Source organism: Labeo rohita, chromosome 19 (assembly GCF_022985175.1).
Source record: "Labeo rohita strain BAU-BD-2019 chromosome 19, IGBB_LRoh.1.0, whole genome shotgun sequence".
In the NCBI taxonomy this organism is placed as follows: Eukaryota; Metazoa; Chordata; class Actinopteri; order Cypriniformes; family Cyprinidae; genus Labeo; species Labeo rohita.
In genome coordinates, this window is record NC_066887.1 from 21,636,301 (window position 1) to 21,657,625 (window position 21,325).

The 21,325-nt window shown below is 35.9% G+C and overlaps 1 protein-coding gene across 3 annotated transcripts in view; it reads left to right on the top strand.

Moving 5' to 3' along the window:
• Positions 1–21,325, top strand: part of LOC127182042 (ephrin type-A receptor 7) — a 172,467-nt gene that overhangs the window by 118,109 nt on the left and 33,033 nt on the right. For all 3 annotated transcript variants that reach the window (XR_007829843.1, XM_051137136.1, XM_051137137.1), the window contains exons 6-8: positions 13,910–14,037; positions 14,382–14,673; positions 19,010–19,118. Coding sequence is in view for 2 of the 3 variants with exons in the window: in XM_051137136.1 (XP_050993093.1) it covers positions 13,910–14,037; positions 14,382–14,673; positions 19,010–19,118 (529 nt within the window). In the remaining variant the exon portion in view is untranslated. The remainder of the gene's footprint in view (positions 1–13,909; positions 14,038–14,381; positions 14,674–19,009; positions 19,119–21,325) is intronic.

Here is a 21,325-nt window from a genome sequence, read left to right on the forward strand (position 1 = left end):
CGCTTACAAGCTGGCTTGTGCCACAGTACATGTTGCAAATTCAATTTAACTAGACATCTGTTGAGGCATTATTTTTTTCCAAAGTTAAATCAGTGTGAATTTATCAACTGAAAGAAATCTGACGGCATTCCAACCTCTATGATTTGTAAAGGCTTTTTGTCACCATGGATGAGTCACTTATTTTTTTTACCATAGTTTCTGTGGTAGATAAACTCCATCGGCTATATGAATGTGTAAGTGCTTCATTCAGATCTTTAGAATCGCCCATGATATATAGTAATTTGTGTAACAAGTGTAACAAGATAGTAAGTTTAACAAAATAGTTGTCATTTTAATGACATCTCGTTTTTACAAGAAAGATGACGTTTTAACGGGAAAACATCTCAAAACGAGAAAAGATGTCGTTAAAACAACATAACATCTTGTTTTTTATGAGAAAAGATGTCGTTTTTACGAGAAAAGATGCAATTTTAACAATTGTCATTTTAATGACATCTCGTTTTTACAAGAAAAACATTAAAAGATGTTCTCATTAAAAAATGTTGTTTTAACAACATAACATCTCATTATTACAAGAAAAGATGCTGTTAAAATGACATAACATCTCGTTATTATAAGAAAAGGTGTAGTTTAATGGGAAAAGATGTCGTCATTTTAATGAGAATTATGTCATTTTAATGAGAAAACATCTCGTTATTATGAGAAAAGATGTTGTGTTAACGAGATAATTGTCTTTTTAACGACATCATCTCGTTTTTACGAGAAAAGATTTTGTTTTAACAAGAAAACATCTAATTACCAGAAAAGCTGTCGTTAAAACGTTCATTAAATCTCATTAAAATGCCATCTTTTCTTGTAATAACGACATATTGTCATAAAAATGACATACCATCTCATTTTTACGAGAAAAGATGTTTTAACCAGAAAACGTTTTAACGAGAAATTTTAATGAGATGTTGTTTTAATGACATCTCGTTTTTACAAGAAAAGATGTCATTTTAACGAGAAAACATCACATAATTATGAGAAAAAAAATGTTGTTTTAATGAGAAAAAATTTTATTTTAACGAGATAATCGTTGTTTTAACGACATCTCGTTTTTACGAGAAAAGATGGCATTTTAATGAGAAAACATCACGTTATTATGAGAAAAGACGTTTTAACGAGAAAAGATCTCATTTTAACAAGACAATTTTGTCGTTTTAACGACATCTCACTTTTACAAGGAACGAAGGTGTTTTAATGAGATATTGTCATAAAAACAACATAGAAACGAAATGTAATGTCGTTTTTATAACAATGTGCCATTATTATATTAGATTATATTTGTTTTAATTGCATCTTTTCTTGTAATAACGAGATGTTATGTCGTTATTATGAGAACCTATGTAATTAAAACGAAATACAATCTTGTTATTATTATTATAATTGAGTGGAAAAAATATGTGTGCCAAACATTTGTTTGAAAAATGATTTTTGATGTACAATTTCCATGGTAATGCAATGTCTGTTTTTAAAATGGGTTTCAAAGGATGAATTTTGAGATTTTAAGTTTTCAGTTGATACATAATTTCTTAAGATTTCTATTGCGTGATAGGGAAAAAGGCAACGAAGAAAGTCTTTTTCTGACGAAGGTCAGAACTTCTGTTATGATGTAGATTTTTGAGGTGCACTCTTGTCATATATTAATCTATTACTTTTCCTACATAATTTGTAACACAAAAGAGTGGTAAAATATCTATTTAGGAGTCTTAGACTTAGTTTGTCATGATTAGATTAGGATTTATTTGTAATATGGTGAAGTAAAGCGTCCCACAGAGGGAACAGTGACAGTTAAAGAGTTAAACTTAATATTTTTAGTAAGCTAATTTGGCAAATTGATACTGAATAGGACATTTTTTTATTTAAAAAACATTCCTGGCTGTTTTGTATAGTACCTGCTGTTCTATGCAACTTTCCAGAAGAATCCCAGCATTAAGAAGTTTACTTTTACCTGTTTATGCTCTCAGAAAGAAAGGTACAAAGCTTTCACTGTGCCCTATTAACTGTATTTGGTACATATTAAAACTTTAAAAGTACATTTCAGTACTTTAGTACGCATTAGTGCTTTGAAAGTACATATTACTACCTGAAGTGTACAGATTAGTACCTTTTGAAAAGTTACTGCCCAAGTGATAGTTTTGTACCTTTCTTCTGAGATACCTGACCATTACAGTCCGACTTCAGGAGATTGACCAATCAGCATCTTAAATGTTTGTTTCTTTCTCCCTCCTCCACATCCATCCCCCTGTCAGAAGCGCGGCACGCTCTCAGAACCTCAAATCTTCCAGCTCAATTCACAGCACTTCCGTGCATTCGCTCTGGAGTGTGCATTACCGTAGCCTCTGACTCTCTCCCTAACAAGGGAGCTGCTCTCTCGGTCTGCTCTAATGGGGGAAAATGAGAGAGCACAAGGCTCCAGCAGCTCTAAAAGAGATTGAGTCATCACCCTCCATTCAGCGCCACACTCATCCAATTTGGCCCCCTTTGTCACAGAGTGCAAAGGATTTTAATTGGTTGCAATGCAACGTCTTTTCCTCACCCTCTGCGAGGGCTCGCTTTTACCGGTTGAGGTCTTTGTGGTAATCACGGATGTTTTTGCGAGCTTGTTATGTGGCATGCAAGAAGTTGGATGTCGGATTGAGCACACACACATACGCGGCTAGACGTCCTTAGATCATCAGAGTGTTGCAAAGAGCTCTAAGAGTGACGAGCAGCTAAAATGAATCAGGCTCTCAAGACAGAGGGAGGTGAGGGAACGCATGAAAGGAGACGAAAAAACGACTCTGAAATGCCCCTCTTCCTTCTTAGTCTCACCCTCGTAAGTGTTGAGATCTTTATTACACTGAGAGCTGGGTAATATATTTGCAATATAATGTCGGCGTGATTTTGATGATGATATAAAATTAGGCATCATTGTGAATTAATGCACTCTTTATTTAGCCATCAAGTTTAAAGAGCGTGTCATTAGATTAGTTTTGCCATCCTTCCTGGTCTGCGACTCATGAATATAAGACAGCTGTGTAGTAATGTCTTAAACTCAAGTAGCAAAAAGCTTCAGAGTTGTTCAGCCAGCTCATTTCAGTTTAGACATTCTGCTTTAGTGAACAGATTTTAAAAAAAGGATTTAGAGATTTGTCAACACACACATACACTACCAGTCAAAAGTTTTTGAACAGTAAGATTTTTTTTTTTATGTTTAAAGAAGTCTCTGTTATAGAAATTATAGAAATTAATACTATTATTTTACAAGGATGCTTTAAATGGATCAAAAGTGATTATGAAGACATTTATAATGTTACAAAAGATTTGTTTCAGCTAAAAATTTGAAAAATCTCAGAAATAAATTACATTTTAAAATATATTCAAATAGAAAACAGTTATTTTAAATAGAGCAGAATTTCAAACTTTTTTAAAAAAAGAATAGACTTCTTTAAAAAAAAAAAACATTAAAAATCGTACTGTTCAAAAACTTTTGACTGTTGTGTAGTTCATGGAGGTAACGGCGTAGCATTTGTCCACTGTTGTTCAAAAGTTTGGGGTTAGTAAGATATGTATTATTTATTTAGTAAAAATGATTTTTGACTTTAATTCAGCAAGTATGAGTTTAAAAGATCAAAGGTGACAGTCAAGAGATTTAAAGAATGTTACAAAAAACTATGTTAAATATATTCTTTGCTATTTTTTATTCATCAAGAATTCTGAAAAAATTTGTATTATGGTTTTCACAAAAATATTAAGTAGTACAACTGTTTTCAATGCTGATAGTAATATGAATGCTTTTTGAGTAGCAAATCAGCATATTTGAATATTTCTGTTTGATTTCTGAAAATTCACGTGCCTCTGAAGACTGGAGTAATGGCTGCTGAAAATCACAGAAATAAATTAAATTTTAAAATATATTAAAATAGAAAACTGATGTTTTAAATTGTAATAATATTTCACAGCATTACTGTATTGTAGTAAGATTTTTAAATTTGATATTTAAAATATTATTTTTTATTACTTAAAATTATTAGGCTTATAAACATTTTAAATTACTCAACTGCAGTGGCTGTTTGGTTGAAGTGACATTCCTTCTGACTAAAAAAAGTTTCATATAAAACACATTAATATTAATATTTGTAAATCTCAGATTTCATCTAAAAGCTAAAAAAGATCTAAACATATATTCAGTATATATATTTATTTGTCTGTATCACCCAGCTTTATTGTGATATGTTTGTTTTGTGCATATGTCTGTGTAATAAATAGCTCAAAATTTCATTTTTGACGGGTTATTATGCATGCAGTGTGTATGAGGTGTTGTTTTGTGTCTCTGTATGTGTGTGTGTGTAGCTGTAGGGGGTTGATGAGTTGCTCTGTCTCCACTCCCACTGCTCAGGCAATCTTGTGATGAGACCGATGGCCTAATGCTTTGATTGACAGCTGTCTGTCATCTCTAGGGGGAGATGTCAGTCAGGCGGTTTGCTATCTGCCAGACCGCCCCGTCTGTGGTTCTTTTCTTTGCAGTCGGTGCTGCATAAATGCTTTTTATGTATGTGTGCGTGTGCATTTCGTTTACTCAGAGCTCATTTTTCTTACTTCTCAATTGAGTCTAACTTTGCTGCACTTCACATGAACTCTTACAGCTTGGTGTGTTGTCTGCCTGTGCTGTCTGCTTGTTTTACGCTCTGTCTGTAGCTTACAGCATTGTTGATGCTTTGTGTCTGGAAAATGAAGCTCCTTATGTTTCTGTCAGCCCCTTCGCTTTGTGTTTTTTCCCCTTTTTCATTTCCCCCTCCCCAGTTTCCTGTCTATTTATAAGTTGGGTGAATAACAAGCTTCTAACATTGAATGTTTCTGCTTACATCTTCAGGGTTTTTTTTTTGTGTGTAGAATGTTTGGATAGATAAATAAATAAATATACAAACAAACACACTTCACCTTTAATTATTTACTTACTGTTTAATACTTTCTTCTGTCCTGCCTGAATATCCTGTGGCAACCATGGATTCAGTGGCTCTGTGGAGCTTTCAAAACATAGCCTTGTTTGTTTGAGCCCCACACAGCAACACCCACTCAACCAATAATACGAGTTGGGGGTGGGGCTATCTGTTAGGCCAGCCAATGTAAACCTGTGTGAGAACAGTCATTGTTTTAATACCCTCTTCTATCCTACCTGAGTATGCTATGGCAACCATGAATTCAGTGGGTTTATTTATTTAAACGTGAAAACAGTCATTGTTTTTCGCAACCATGAATTCATTGGCTCTTTCAGACACCAGAACATTGCTTTCTTTGTTTGAGCCCCAGCAACACTCAGTCAATCAATGACACAAGTTGGAGGCGGGTCTATCTGTTAGGCCAGCCAATGGTGAATGAGGGGCTTTTTTAATGTAAACCTGTGTGAAAAGAGTCATTGTTTTAATGCTTTCTTCTATCCTACCTGAATATCCTGTGGCGACTATTAATTCAGTGCCCCTGTGGAGTTTTAAAACATTGCTTGCTTTGTTTGAGCCCCAGCAACGCTCACTCAACCAATTACATGGTTTGGGGGCGGGGCTATCTGTCAAGCCAGCCAATGGTTGATGAGTTTTTTGTTGTTATTGTTTTTAATGTAAACCTGTGTAAAAATAGTCATTGTTTTTAATCTTTAAAGTCTTAATTCTGAGGTAAAAAAAATTATATTTCTATAGTGATTAAATTTGTCATTCATCACAGCTCTGTAAACGGTAGTCACAGATGCGGAGATGTACTTTTAATTTCAACAAGCTGATTGCCAACTAAAAATCCTCACATATCATGTTTTCAGGCCTTTTGAAGTTTGATTTTGACTTGACACAGTGGTGATATATAAGCATATGAGTTGTTTACTTACTTTTTTTAAGTCTTCCCATTAATGCCATTGTTGTTCATTCAGACTGATTTGAGAATTCAGAAAACATGAACAAAAGAGGCGGGATTTATCGCATGAACCAATCATAACGGATCATAACCAGTCATATGCTCACTCAACCAGTGACACACATTGGAGGCGGGGCTATCTGTTAGGCCAGCCAATGGTGGATGAGGGTTTTTTGTTTTAAATGTAAACCTGTGTGAAAACAGCCATTGTTTTTGTAGTTTGGTGTCGCAGAAATTGCATCTTTAAGGTCCTAATTTTGTGGTAAAGAAATTAGATTTCTATAGTGATGAAATTCAGTGCAAAATGCTGTTGAAAAATCTGATTCATTTATTCTGCCTTCCGTCTCTGTTTGCTGTTCCTGCACTCGTTTTTTGCTCCATTTCTTTCTCTTTTTAAAAAGCCTTTTTCTCCCATTTATCTCCTTTTCCTCACCATTCACTGCTTTCTCATTCCCTCTCTTCCTCTTCTCCTCCACCTCCGCTTCCTCTTCCCTTCCTGCTTCCTTTCATTCCCCCGGTCTCTCTGTCCCAGGTGTACGTAGGGTGTTGTAATATCATTCTTTAGATGGAAATGTATATGACTTGCAGGCTTCAGTCCCTGCACCTCTATCTCTCCCTCCCAGCAGGCCGACAGAAATCCCCTCTTCCACATCCTCCTTCTTTCCCTCCCTCTATTCTATCCTTCCCTCTCTCTCTGCGATAATATAAATGATAATAGCAACTCTATCAACCTGCCCAGCTGGTGAGGCATACTGGGTAATGTGTACAACCATTTGTTTGTTTATTTCAGAATATTTTTTCTTTATTTATTTCTTGGTGGCGGATTGTAAATGTGTACGTGTGGGGAATGCACTGTGTACGTGTGCAGGTTTTTGTCCACGCTTTGTGGTTGATAATGTGGTGGACAAACATCCCACACATCTGTCTGCATATATATATGGATTAATGGAGAGATATTTGTTTTCCAAAACCTAGTGAACTGCCTATGACCTACGTTAGCATTTGGCTAAGCTAACAGTGACCCAAAAAGCATAAGCAATCACACACACATATTCTAAATGTTCACCTTTGTGCTGCATTGATGAAGAATTTGACTCCTCATTCTCTCAGAGCCCTGCAATGGATGTGTGTAAAGAGTGTAATACACACACACTTTTCACCCTAACTGCAAGGTTAACTCAAACCTGCAGGCATCTCATGCTTTGTGAGACTGCAGTGATATAGCAGTGGCGTATGTGTGTATGTTTGTGTGTTATCATGCATGACTTGACTATTTGGTCGCGTTCCTCACTGCCATTGCTGAGGGCAAGATCACATTTCACCCTGCCAGAGTATTGCAACCCAGCATCTTTCTCTTTTTTCTCCTCCCTATATTTCTCTCTCTCACTACAGTCAGCAGTGTATCACTGCCAGTTGTCTGAAAATATTGCTAACTGGTTTATAATGAAAGAAGACACCCTCAGAATCTTTTCTACTCTTTTTCACACAACAACAGTTCTTTAAGTGGATGTACTGTAAGCATTTAACAAAAGCGCCACGATTAGCCGGATGTAGTCGCTGCAGTGGCGTGAGCCAAAGACTCCGGAGCCAATAGAAGGAATTCTCTAGACAATAATGAGACGACTGAGGATGAGAGAGAGACTTACGCACTTATTCACAGGAAGGTGTCCTGAGGGAGTGACGTGTGCCTGCCTGCATGCTCTGATAGCACACTGCTCCGTGCCAGACGGAGTTTCCAAAACGCCCCTGCTGAAAGAATCTGTGGCTCTGCCACTGCAAAAAAAAGCCATGTTGGCTCTGTCTAGAGGGCAATACAGACTGCTCAAGAAATCCAGTGCTTCCTTACTCGTGACCACTAGCATGCTGCAAAGATAACTTTCTTTATTAGAATATTAAATATCAATATAATACTTGTTTTCCATTGGCAAATCAGTGTAATTTTAGTGTTATTTATGTGCTATTATATATTCTTTAATATTTTTAATTAGCTTTTATTTTTATATTTTCAGTTTTCATTTTAGATTTGTGATCCTTTAACTTTAAAGTTGTCCAAATAAAGTTCTTAAAAATGTATATTACTAATTACAAAATATCTTCATGGAACATGATGTTTACTTAAATTCCTAATGATTTTTGCCATAAAAGAAAAATCAATAGTTTTGACAAATAAAAAAAAAAAAATTGGCTATTGCTACAAATATAACCCAGACTTAAGACTGGTTTTGTGGTCCAGGGTCACATTTGTGTTCAAAATTGTAAAAAGAATTCTAAAATATTTCACATTTAACTTTTAAGATTAAGTTAGACAGAAATAAGTACAAAGGAAAGTTAAGGTTTTAAATATCACAAATACAAATTATGTATAAGTTACAAAAGATATCATTTAAAAATGTAATTAAAAAATGTATTAAGTGTATTAAATTATATACTTTTGTGTATTTAGGGTACAAGTCTAAGCAAAACACAGGAATCAGCTAAATTAATCCAGAAATGTTTATAATGTCATTTCCATAAACGTATTGGTGGTTATTTCATATATAATATTAGTACTTTAATTTTATTAGCTAGTTGTTTTTGTTATATAGTTTTATTTTATTTCAGTTTGCGAAAACAACTTTCAATAGACTTTGTTTTGGTTAACAGCAACAACACTGTGGCAAATATAGTTGAGGTTTACATCCCCCTTTCAGAATCTGCAAAATGTTAATTATTTTTTTCATACAAAATGCATGTTATTGTTTCTTTAGTACTGACCTGAATAAGATATTTCACATAAAAGATATTTACATATAGTCTACAAGAGAAAATAATAGTTGAATTTATAAAAATGACACGGTTCAAAAGTTTACATCCCCTTGATTTTTAATACTGACATATATGCAGCTATTGCAGAAGGTTCAAATGCTCACTGATGCTCCAGGAGGAAAAACGATTAAGAGCCGGGGGTGAAAACTTTTGAACAGAAAGGAGATGTGTAAGTTTTTGTTATTTTGCCTAAACATAATTTTTTTTTTTTCATTTAGTACTGCACTTCAGAAGCTACGGAAGATTACATGTTTACCAGAAGTTTTCACCCCCCGGCTCTTAATGCAAGGTTTTTCCTTCTGGAGCATCAGTGAACATTTAAACCTTCTATAATAGTTGCTTCTGTAATATGAGTCCCTCAGTTGTCCTCGGTGTGAAAAGATGGGTCTCAAAGTCATACAGTCATTGTTGGAAAGGGTTCAAATACACAAAAGAATTTGTGGGACCCGAAAGGTTTTCTGAAGAACAGTGGGCAGTTTAACTGTTAATGACAAGGGACTCATGAACAACTATCACTAAACAAAACAAAACAAAAAACACAGCTGTTCAGGTAAAAACACAGTATTAAGAATCAAGGGGATGTGAACTTTTGAACCAGGTCATTTTTTATAAATTCAACTATTATTTTCTCTTATGGACTATATGTAAACATCTTTCATGTGAAATATCTTATTCAGGTCAGTACTAAATAAACAATAACATGCATTTTGTATGATCCTTCTTATTTTGCACGATTCTGAAAGGAGGCTGTAAACATTTGACCTCAGCTGTATATGAAAATCAGTGCTATGTGCACGTTTACCTCATAGTGTTTGTGTATGCTGTGAATACATATGTATGTGTGTTTGAAATGTTAACACGTAGCATAACACCCTAACCCATCTCACAGAGGTCAGTTCAATTGCACTGTCCAATTCAGAACATTGTAACCTTCAGTTTGATGCCTGCAGTGATGGAGTTACACTCAAAGCAGTTCATCTCCTTTCTCATTTCCTCCCACTTGGATGGGGTCAAACTGGCAGCAATCAGTTGCGAGTGTATCTTTGTGTGTGTGTTGTGCAGGGTGGTGTTAACTATGTTTGCAAGTGCATTTTTTTCAGAGTTGGAGTGGGAGGCAGAGCAGCAGTTTGGAGCTCTTTATACATTATTCATTATGGCGGGTAAGAAACAACAGCCTGGAGTAGAAATAGAGAGGGAGAGAAGCTTCTTTTACACCCAGTATAACCCACAAACTGTTATGTTGTGCCTCTCGCCCCTCTTGAGATTCTAAATCCATTTATTAGTGAATTAGGGGGTGTTTTTCTGCTTTTTTTTTTTTTTTTTTTTTTTTTTTTTCTCCACACACTCACGATGGGGTCCAGAAGTGTGAGAGCATGTTAAAAATCTGGGAAAGTTTTAGAAAATGTCTGGGAAGATTATTGAAAAAAATATGAAAGTTTAAAAAACACAAGTAAACACAAATTATTTTTAAAGCTATTCTTAAAGCTGTTGGGAATGCACGTACTAAACAAAAAAATTCTTAGATTTTTTTTTGTTTAAGGATGTGGTTTCCCTTTCTAAAACCTGCCTTTTTGAGTGTTGAAAAATCCTCCATTCATATTTTCTTTGTGCCCTGTGGTTTACCACATACACACTGAATTGTGCTAGATATGTGTCTAATGCAAGTTAAGGTTTGTTTTTTGTTATTTCCTTCCATTATCACTCATTTCCTGTTTTTTTTCTACACTACACCGGTCAGTAAAAGTGGCATAAAGGCCGAAAATAGAATGAAAAGAGGTCACACATCTGGACAGGATTGAATCGTCTATACACAGTGTAGTCATAAAGCTGTCAGCCGTCTCGCACAGCATGTCACAGTACAGTTGTCCGTGATCTTTAATGAGCAGTGTAGCTGTCACTTTGTCTGAGATCAAAGGATTTTTACTGAGATATCTTAGTTTTATTTCATGCCAGTGTCTCGTGGGATGTCTGTAGTAGCAGGAAATGAAGCAGGCCGAAAGAACAGCCTGAATGACAATAACCCTCATGCCTTTGTTTTAAAAGTGCGAGACACATGAAGAGGACAAGTACTGGCTTTGATCAGCACCACAAATTACACTTTAATTATGAATCGGGGTATAGATGAGGATTGTGTTTTTGTTAGCATGTGCTACTGTGTGTGACGAAAGAAAGACAAAGGGGAATGTTTGTTTTGGTTCTCGGTTGATGTATGAGAGATTGAAAGTTTACGTCTTATTTGTCCGGTGCTTGTGTTTGTCATGATGGAGCTGTCAGGGCTCGGTGGGGGATTTTGAGTGGCAGCTCTCAGCTGTTCTGTCGTCGTTAATCATCTCTTAATCAGAACGGCAGTGGAGGAGGGACGGGAGACGCACTCACACTCGCCCATGTAACTCAGTCTCTTACATTCAGACAATATGTATTTTGAGCCAACAACAGGAAATAGTCTCTCAGTTTAGACATGGATAATGGATGCATCCGAATATGCGTACAACTCTACTGTATAGCAACCAAAAACAGTAAGTGGAGTATGTCCAAATTTCGTAAAACAGTAGGCAAAAATTACTAAGAGATTCTAAATTGCCTATCCACCTTATTCTTTGACGTGGAAGTAAGCCTATGGACGAGACTTCCGGTTCATTAGCCGCTATAGGGAAATAACGAGAAGAATAACAACATGCAGTAAATGGTAAAACTGTTCATAATTAAGATAACACGTTAAAATAAAATGGTAGGACACACCAATTTGCAATATCAAGCTGCAAAATGAGCCATTTTGTACAGCTGAAAATAGCTGGACGCAGATGAGACCAGAAGCCGGACTCTTAAAATTCACACGATTAATGCTTAAAAGAACGCAAAGTTGACTTAAACACCCATGTGATCTTATTTCTAAACAACAGTGAGTTAGAGAGAGAGAGCAGTTTAGGTATGAAACTGCTTTACAAACAGTCTTTTCAATCACACAGTATTATTTCTGTCTTACAATCATTTATATTAAAACAGAGGTACTGGGAAAATGTTTGTAGTTTGGATATTAATACTGATGCCTAAGTTAGTGATCATGGAGCAAATCATCTTTTGATAGTTGCTTCATCATCTTTTGATGTATTTGTCATTGTATCATTCATGAAAGAGATTTGTTCAAAAATGCTGATTCATTCAGTAATGAAAGTAATCAAAGTGAAGTACAGTATTTATAAATGAGTCATTGAATCATTTATTCATTTAAAGAGTTTTTTTTTTTTAATTCATTCAAATTAATTAAACATTTTTAATAGAATGAGGCAGTTAATATTTTGTCACAGCCTCTAGTAAATTACTAATTAATTATTTGGAAACTTGCAACTGCGAGTTATAAAGTCAAAATTGTGAGATATAAACTCGCAATTCTGACTTCTTTTTCTCAGAATTGTGTGATGTAAACATTTGTGAGAAAGTCAGAATTGTGAGATTAAAACTAGCAATTCTGCCTTTTTTTCTCACAGTTGTAAGTTTGTATCTCACAAATTTTACTTTCTCTCATAATTGTAAGTTTATATCTAGCTTTTTTTGTGCAATTTTGACTTTTTTTCTCAGAATTGTGTGATGTAAACATTTGTGAAAAAGTCAGAATTGTGAGATTAAAACTAGCATTTCAGACTTATTTCTCGCAGTTGGAGTTTGTATCTCAGATTTTTCTTTCTCTCATAATTGTGAGTTTATATCTAGCTTTTTTCTTGCAATTTTGACTTTTTTCTAAGAATTGTGAGATATAAACTCACAATTGCGAGTTATAATGTCAAATTTTGAGGGAAAAAAAGTACTGTTCTTAGAATTGCAAGTTTATATCTCACAATTCTGTCTTTATAACACAAGAAATAAACTTGCAATTCTGAGGAAAAAAGTATGAATTGTACACAATTGTTTTTTCAAGACTTTCAATCAAAGGAAAAAAATTGAGAGAGACTAATATCGGCAGTCAGAAGAGAGAATAATGTCAAATTTACCCTCCCTCCCATAGACGCGGCATTAGAAACACCCTCACATAGCGTTAACTAGTTTTTTTGTAACTTGATGAAAAGGTGGTATAATACAAAATATAGTGTTATAAATGTATATACATATTTTTAAAAATCAAAATATAAAAAACTTTAAAGGATTTATGATGATGATGACCGTTGAAACGCGTCATCACAGGCTTGTGAAAAGGGTCCATTGCAAAAAAAAAAGTCAGAATTGTGAGAAAAAATTCTTTTTTTTTTTTTTTCGGAAACGGTTGCATAGAATAGAAAAAAAAAACAAAAAAACGTGATTCTCAGTTTATCCAAAATTGTGCGGCTCTAGTAAGCAATGCAATTCAAGTTGTAGGTCACATGACAGTACCAACATGGTGGTTGTATTATGTCTGGATTACATTCATACTACACAAATTCATAAATAGAGCATATATTATAGTCACAAAATAAATACTTTTTCAAATGTGGTATCCACTCAGAAAGTTTGTGATTTCAGATCCAGCTGATGTTCTTTTTCGTATTTAGCTTGCTGTTTTGAAAGAGTACCATTGTTTTGTATACATTGTATTTAATTCCATAAGCTTCTGTTTTTGATACATATCTTTTTCTTATCATTAATATATATATTAATCCCTTTTGTGCTCCTACAACAAAACTTAGGATATGTTTTCCAATACGAATATCTAAATGAAAAGCAAAACTATTAAGAGTTCTTTCAGATTTGAAATGTTTCTAGGTGTTGCTTTTAGGACAAACCTCACTTTTCTCTTTAGTAGTTATTTTAAAAACAAAATTCATGAATATTGCTACTGGAAATCGGAAACTGCTGTAAACTTAATTTTAAAAACATTTTCTAGAACAAAAATCTATTTCATGTTGTTTCACTATAATAGTTAGTGTGTGTTGTTTTAAGGATGTTTAGATGTTTGCAAAGAGTTTGCTCATAAATGTTAAATACTGTTCCTGAAGTGTTGAATTTGTATCTCAGAGTCTGCCTAACCAGCATTGTACACACAGTGGATGGATTTGACATTATTCTGACAGCAGGAGAGCGTCTTAATCAAATCTTTATCAGCATGTTCAGACAGTTATCATCACCAATCTGTTGCACACTCAGGCAGAAAAACCTCAGCTCGCAGTTTTCTTTTAATTATTTACAGTTCTCTCTCTCTCTGTCTCTTTAGCGCCTTCCCAGGTTAACGAGCTGCGAGCGGAAAAGGTTGAGCAGCGCAGTGTGACTCTGGTTTGGAGGGAACCCGCCGTGTATCCCAACAGCAGCCGCACTGAATACGAGATCAAATACTATGAGAAGGTACAGTTATATTCTCTGTCCTCTCTACTAAAGCGCCGAAACTGTTATTAACCTGCACAAGTGTACAGCCACACTAAACAGCAGGCTCCCACAGGTCTGTAGCTCATTGATCATTCAGTCAGATGCAGTAGCTGGTTTAAAACATGTAGCTACCTGACACTGATGTCTGATCGAACTCCTGCCAGGATTGAGGGAAAAAAAATCTCTCTTGCACAATAATACATTTCTTATGAACACTGAGTGCGTTCACATATAAAATCTTAAACACCTCATAGTTCATAACCAGATAACATGTAATGTAAATGACTATAAAAAGGTCTGACTGTATATTTCTGTTCCTTCAGGACCAGAAAGATCAGAGCTATTCGACGGTGAAGACGGCCGCCACCAGAATCAGCGTCAACAACCTGAAACCAGGCACCACCTATGTCTTCCTCATCCGTACCTGCTCCAGCCCAGCACTTTCTTTTCTTTCATCCTCTCCTCTTTCTTCATCTTCTTCCTCCTCTTCCTCTTTGTCTCCATCTTCCCCGTCTGCTTCCTCTTCCTCCTCCAGCCCTGTGGCAGCTGTGTCGCCCCCTCCGCTCGACTACGGGGCGTACAGCGCACCGTTGGAGCTGCAGACGCTCGGGGAACGTGAGTGTCTCTCTTTGTTTTAGAAGAAAGAGTGTATGTGACAAGAATGTGTGGTGCAATTATTTTTAGGAGCAATATAAGCAGCCCCGCAAAAACATGTTGTGAACTGTATTTTTTTTTTAGTTTTGTTTCATACACAAAACATGTTGGCTTTACAGTGAAACAATGACTTTAAAGTGCAAATGCTTGCTGTCATCTTTAATTTAGGAGGGCGCATTCATATTGAATGAACACTTTGGAAGGACTTTCACATGTGACCTCGTAATGCTCCTTCATTGTAGCGCACAAACAAGTATTTGAACAGCTTTAGATTATGCAGAACAAAGCTGCCATGTTTGGTGCCTGGTTGCAAACCATTTGGACTGGATGAGTCTCGTTCCAGATCCTGTCTGGTATCGCTCCACTGTGCTTTTGCTCCTAACAGCTTGGGGTTTTTCTCAAATGTGAAATGCTCCGCTAGGTTCAAAATGGTTGATTAAATCGGATAGTAGAGAATTTTTCTCTTCTAAGCCCTCAAAAAACTTGTTTTAGCCCTAATTGCATGCTGAGAAGTATGGAAGGCTGTTTCCACTTTTTATCTTTTTATTTGCGACTTTTTATCTCGCAAATTGCGAGTTTACATCTCGCTGTTCGGACTTTTTTTTATTCCAAATTGTGAAATATAAACTTGCAAATGTGAGTTATGAAGTCAGAATTGTGAGATGTAAACTCACAAATCAAGACTTTTTTTCTTAGAATTGCATGGTATAAACTCACAGTTGTAAGTCATAAAGTCAGAATTGCAAGATATAAACTCACAAATCAGACTTTTTTTTTCTCAGAATTGCATGATATGAACTCGCTGCTGTAAATTACAAAGTCAGAATTGCGAGACATAATCAATCAATTCTGAGTAATAGTTGCAATTCTTGGAAATAAAGTCAGAATTGTGTGGTACGAACTTGCAATGTCTGACTTTTTTCTCAGAATTGATATAAGCTCAGTCAGAATTGCGTAATGCAAACTCGCAGTTGCAAAAACTACAAGACACTCACAAAGTCAGACTTTTTTTTTCTCTGAATTTTGTGATTGAACTCGCAGTTGTGAGTTATAAAGTTAGAATTGCAAGACATAATCTCACAAGTAAATTCGCAGTTCTAAGAAAATACAGATTACATGTAATTGGGAGTTATTAAGTCAGAACTGTGAGATGTAAACTGGCAATTTTGAGAACATATCAGCCTTTTCCCCTTAAAATTGGAATGTAAAACTCACAGGTGTAAGTTTATATCTCACAATATTGAGTATTAAAAGTCAGAATTGCATGAGAAAAATTTTAATTATAAGATATAAACTCACAAATGTGAGAAAAAAAGTCAATATTGTGATTTTTTTTTTTTTTTTTTTATTCAGGAAACGGGCTTCCATAGTAGAGTCATGCATGTTTGTTTTTCTGAGGAGACCTCGGAGTCCAATTATTTAAAATTAAATGTAAAAATTTTATTTTTATATTATGTAATATTAATTCAATTATATTCATTATATTACCATTTAATGTGACTTCAAAGTGTTATGATTAGGACTTTCAGTCATACAATATTTTACTGTGAATTTAAATATTTTTAGTACTCATTTTTGTAGTTAGTGTATTAAGGAAAGAAGACTGAATAATAGGCCTTTGTGACTGATATTTATAGCATAAATAATAAAAAAAAAAAAATATATATATATATATATATATGTGTGTGTGTGTGTGTGTGTGTGTGTGTGTGTGTGTGTGTGTGTACAATACAATTCAAGAGTTTGAGGTCAGTAAGATTTTTATAGGATTTACTTTTATTCAGCAAGGAATAAATAAATAAGGAATAAATATATTAAATGTGACCATAAAGATGCATACATTTAAAAAAATGCATTTTTAACTGTCTTTTCATCAAAGAACAATGACAAATCTACAGAAATATTAAGCAGCACAACTAATTTCATCACTGATATTAAGAAATTATTCTTCCACATATAATTCTACATATTAGAATGATTTCTGAAGGATCAGGTGACACTTAAGACTTGAGTAATGGCTGATGAAAATTAAGTTTGCATCACAGGAATAAGTTATATTTTAAAACAGAAACCATTATTTAATTTTGTAATATTTCACAGTATTACTGTTTTTTTCTGTATATTTGATCAAATAAATGCAGCTTTGATGAGCATAAAAGACTTCTTTAAGAAACATTAAAAGTCTTACTGATCCCAAACTTTTAAATAGCAGTGTACATTGTAAACTAGATTCAAATAGAAAAAAACTATTTTAAATTAGAATATTTAAAAAAAGTAGTGTTTTTACTGTTTTTGATGAAATAAATGCTGCCTTGGTGATCGTAAGAGACTACTTATGTACTGTAAATATAAATTATATATCGTATAAATTAAAGTAGTCCACTTCCAGAACAAAAATGTACAGATAATGTACTCACCCCCTTGTCATCCAAGATGTTCATGTCTTTCTTTCTTCAGTTGTAAGGAAATAGTTTTTTGAAGAAAACATTTCAGGATTTTTCTCTATATAGTGGACTTCTGTGGTGCCCAGAGTCCAGAATACACAGAGTTCAGGGAGAGAAAGACAAGACGAGCGTTTGAGATTAAAAAGTATTTAATTTGTATTTTTTTTAATGAAAATAACCGATCGTTCAAGAGGGGTATAACTGCAGTCTGGTGAACCCAAAATGTAGGTGGGAACTTCAAAACGGGGTGGCCGCTCCAAAATAGGGCGTGGCTTCCTCCCTTTGACAGACAGGCACATGACACGCATGTGCAATTTTGCCCCCGGTCCACTTCAGCGCAAACTCCGCCCCACAGCTGATTTTAAAGATTTTATTGGATGTGTCAATCACAGTGTTGATTTCCTACACTACACTACACAAATGTTAACCCCTAAACCTACCCCACACCTTACCCTAACCTTAACCAGTGACATTGACTGCACGGCAGGATTGGCGCTGAATAGCGTGGCAGATAAACTGTTAATAAGATTATGCGATATGAGATCGCCGGGCCGTTCTGTAACTCCCAGACTGGACCTCACCGGAAAATTGGACCTTTTTAGTTACATCCAGCGTCACTACCTCCTCCTACCCTGCGAATTTCAAGCCCCAGGACGCCCCCGTTGCTTACAACAAAGCAATAGATTAAAACCTTTCCCCTGTGCTTCACTGGGACGGCTCGCAGGAGAGCTTGTGGGTGATTCCCGTTTATATCATTAACCACTGGCCACGATTTTTGGGGCTCAGCTCTCACTGAGCATATTTATTTATATAGATAGTTTATTTTATTTGAGATAAACTACAATCAATGTTTAATTTATAAAGTTTAGTTTTGAAATGTAAGTCAGTAACAATAGGCTGAAGCCAGAGCCAATGGGAAAAGTCTTTGCGCGACAAGACCCCGCTCCATTTTGGAGGTTCTGCCCACTTTTGGAGTTCCTGCCCCATTTTGGAGATCTCCGGTCTGCAGTTCTATATACTTTGATCGTTTCGCTAGATAAGACCCTTCTTCCTAGGCTTCCTATAACCGCACTTGGGATCGTTTGAAGCCACATTTAAACTGCATTTTGGAAGTTCAAACTCGGGGCACCATAGCAGTCCATTATATGGAGAAAAATCCTGAAACGTTTTCCTCAAAAAAACTAATTTCTTTATGACTGAAGAAAGAAAGACATGAACATCTTGGACAAGGGGGTGAGTACATTATCTGTACATTTTTGATCTGGAAGTGGACTTCCAGAAACATTCACAAAATGCAAACACAAAACTAAACAATTAAGTAATACTCTAAAACAACTTTACTCACAGTCTATTGACTTACAGTAATCTTGTATGTGTAAAGATTCATTTGCTGCTGTCCTGATGTCCTCTACTGGTGAGGCTGATATTTCACTTGTTGAGTTTCAATGATAATTACATTTCACAGAAGAAGGAGTGCAAATAAGTTTACCCTTGTTAAATGTCCCATCTGGCTTTTGAATTCTAAATAAATGACTCTTAAAAGGGTTTTTCTCCATTATTTACTGATAAACAGCTGCTTTACTAGGGATCATCTTTCCATTTGAAAACCAAAGTGTTTTTCAGTAGCTGAAAGTAGTTTCTCAGCGTCCAGATGGATGGAGTGGGACCATTTGGAGGAAAGTTATAACTTTTTAACTCGCAAAAATGTATCCCCATTAGGATCCTATCAAAATAAATAAGGAAAGACTTCAAAGATCAATCTTCTTGTCAAGCTCCAGTGCTTCTAGAGCACTGATAATGGCTTGTGCCATCATGAATACTAACCAAATCTTTTGTTTGTCTTTGTTGTGCAGTGGCCCTGGCCTCTAGTGAACAGAGTCCTGTGGTGATCATCGTGGTGGTTTCGGTGGCCGCTCTCATCATGTTACTCACTCTTGGAGTTGGATTGCTCATCTGGAGAAGGTATGACTGCTATTTCAGTGCCTTTTGCAAAGACTGACCCATCGAATGCTTTCTCGTGCAAATTCGAAAGGTTTCCAGTCAGTGATCCTTTGCATGTTCAAATCTGGCCCGTCAAACATCATTGGATCGTTTTGTTTTTGGATGAACTATCCCTTTAACTGAAATAGGATATGGTTGCACATTCAGTACGCCTCCCTAACGGCGACCTGACAGTTGCATCAGCGAAAGCCTTTTTCTACTTCCATGGTCTGCGAAATCATCCATTAGAATGAATCAAAACACATTTTTAGTCCATCTCTCACATACACAGATGCGCAAACTCATCCGTCATCCCATAGGAGAGCGTGAAGCCTCGTTCCTCTTTCTGAGAAGCACAATGCATTGTTAGCTTGTTTGACGGGCAGCGCAATTGCTCAATCCAATTTCGTCATGATTGCGAGACGTGTACACATGTCGCGTGTGTGTTTGTAAAGGCTGCCTCTCCCAGCAGGGAGTGAAGATTGGGAAATATGAAGAAAGACATGCCTTTTGCTCCTGTATTGTTATTTAGACAGATCTCTCTCTCGTTGATGACATAGACAACAAAACCGTCCCACATGCACAGAAGTGCTGCCGAGCGGATATATGCAATACGTGTTTTCACAAGATCATCAAGTTTTTCCACAGAGGGACATGAACTGTACCGTCGTCGCTGTGGTGCAGTGGGTAGCGTACGTCTTGTGATGCTCATGTGGATGGTGTGGGTTGAGACTTGTGAAATGTCCTGATTCAGTTATCCATTTATATTTTAGTGGCATGTAAAAAAAAAAGTGTTACGCCAAGCAAAATGTCTCCTCGTTAATCAAATTAGAAGATTATCATAATAATGACTTTGCAGTGACTCGAAATTTTGATATGTGAGTATTTTTGTACTTTCATCATGACAAAAAATATTATCACTTACGTTATGACATTATTGATTGTTATAATTATGACTTGTAATTTTGGCTTTCATCATAACTGACTTTCATTGTGACTTTCTTGTAATTTTGACTTTATTTTCAAAATATTACTAATTTATTCTTGTAATACTATGATTTTGTGATAATTGACTCAAAATATTATATTATAATAGTCTTATTAAATATTATCAAAAACTGCTTTTATAATTTGTGGTAATTTTAACAGTTCGAAATATTACTACTTAATCTTGTAATATTATGATTTTGTCATAATTTACTTTTTTTTGTCATAATATTATGTTACACTCACCTAAAGGATTATTAGGAACACCATACTAATACGGTGTTTGACCCCCTTTCGCCTTCAGAACTGCCTTAATTCTACATGGCATTGATTCAACAAGGTGCTGAAAGCATTCTTTAGAAATGTTGGCCCATATTGGTAGGATAGCATCTTGCAGTTGATGGAGATTTGTGGGATGCACATCCAGGGCACGAAGCTCCCGTTCCACCACATCCCAAAGATGCTCTATTGGGTTGAGATCTGGTGACTGTGGGGGCCATTTTAGTACAGTGAACTCATTGTCATGTTCAAGAAACCAATTTGAAATGATTCGAGCTTTGTGACATGGTGCATTATCCTGCTGGAAGTAGCCATCAGAGGATGGGTACATGGTGGTCATAAAGGGATGGACTTGTCAGAAACAATGCTCAGGTAGGCTGTGGCATTTAAACGATGCCCAATTGGCACTAAGGGGCTTAAAGTGTGCCAAGAAAACATCCCCCACACCATTACACCACCACCACCAGCCTGCACAGTGGTAACAAGGCATGATGGATCCATGTTCTCATTCTGTTTACGCCAAATTCTGACTCTACCATTTGAATGTCTTAACAGAAATCGAGACTCATCAGACCAGGCAACATTTTTCCAGTCTTCAACTGTCCAATTTTGGTGAGCTCGTGCAAATTGTAGCGTCTTTTTCCTATTTGTAGTGGAGATGAGTGGTACCCGTTGGGGTCTTCTGCTGTTGTAGCCCATCCGCCTCAAGGTTGTGCGTGTTGTGGCTTCACAAATGCTTTGCTGCATACCTCGGTTGTAACAAGTGGTTATTTCAGTCAAAGTTGCTCTTCTATCAGCTTGAATCAGTCGGCCCATTCTCCTCTGACCTCTAGCATCAACAAGGCATTTTCGCCCACAGGACTGCCGCATACTGGATGTTTTTCCCTTTTCACACCATTCTTTGTAAACCCTAGAAGTGGTTG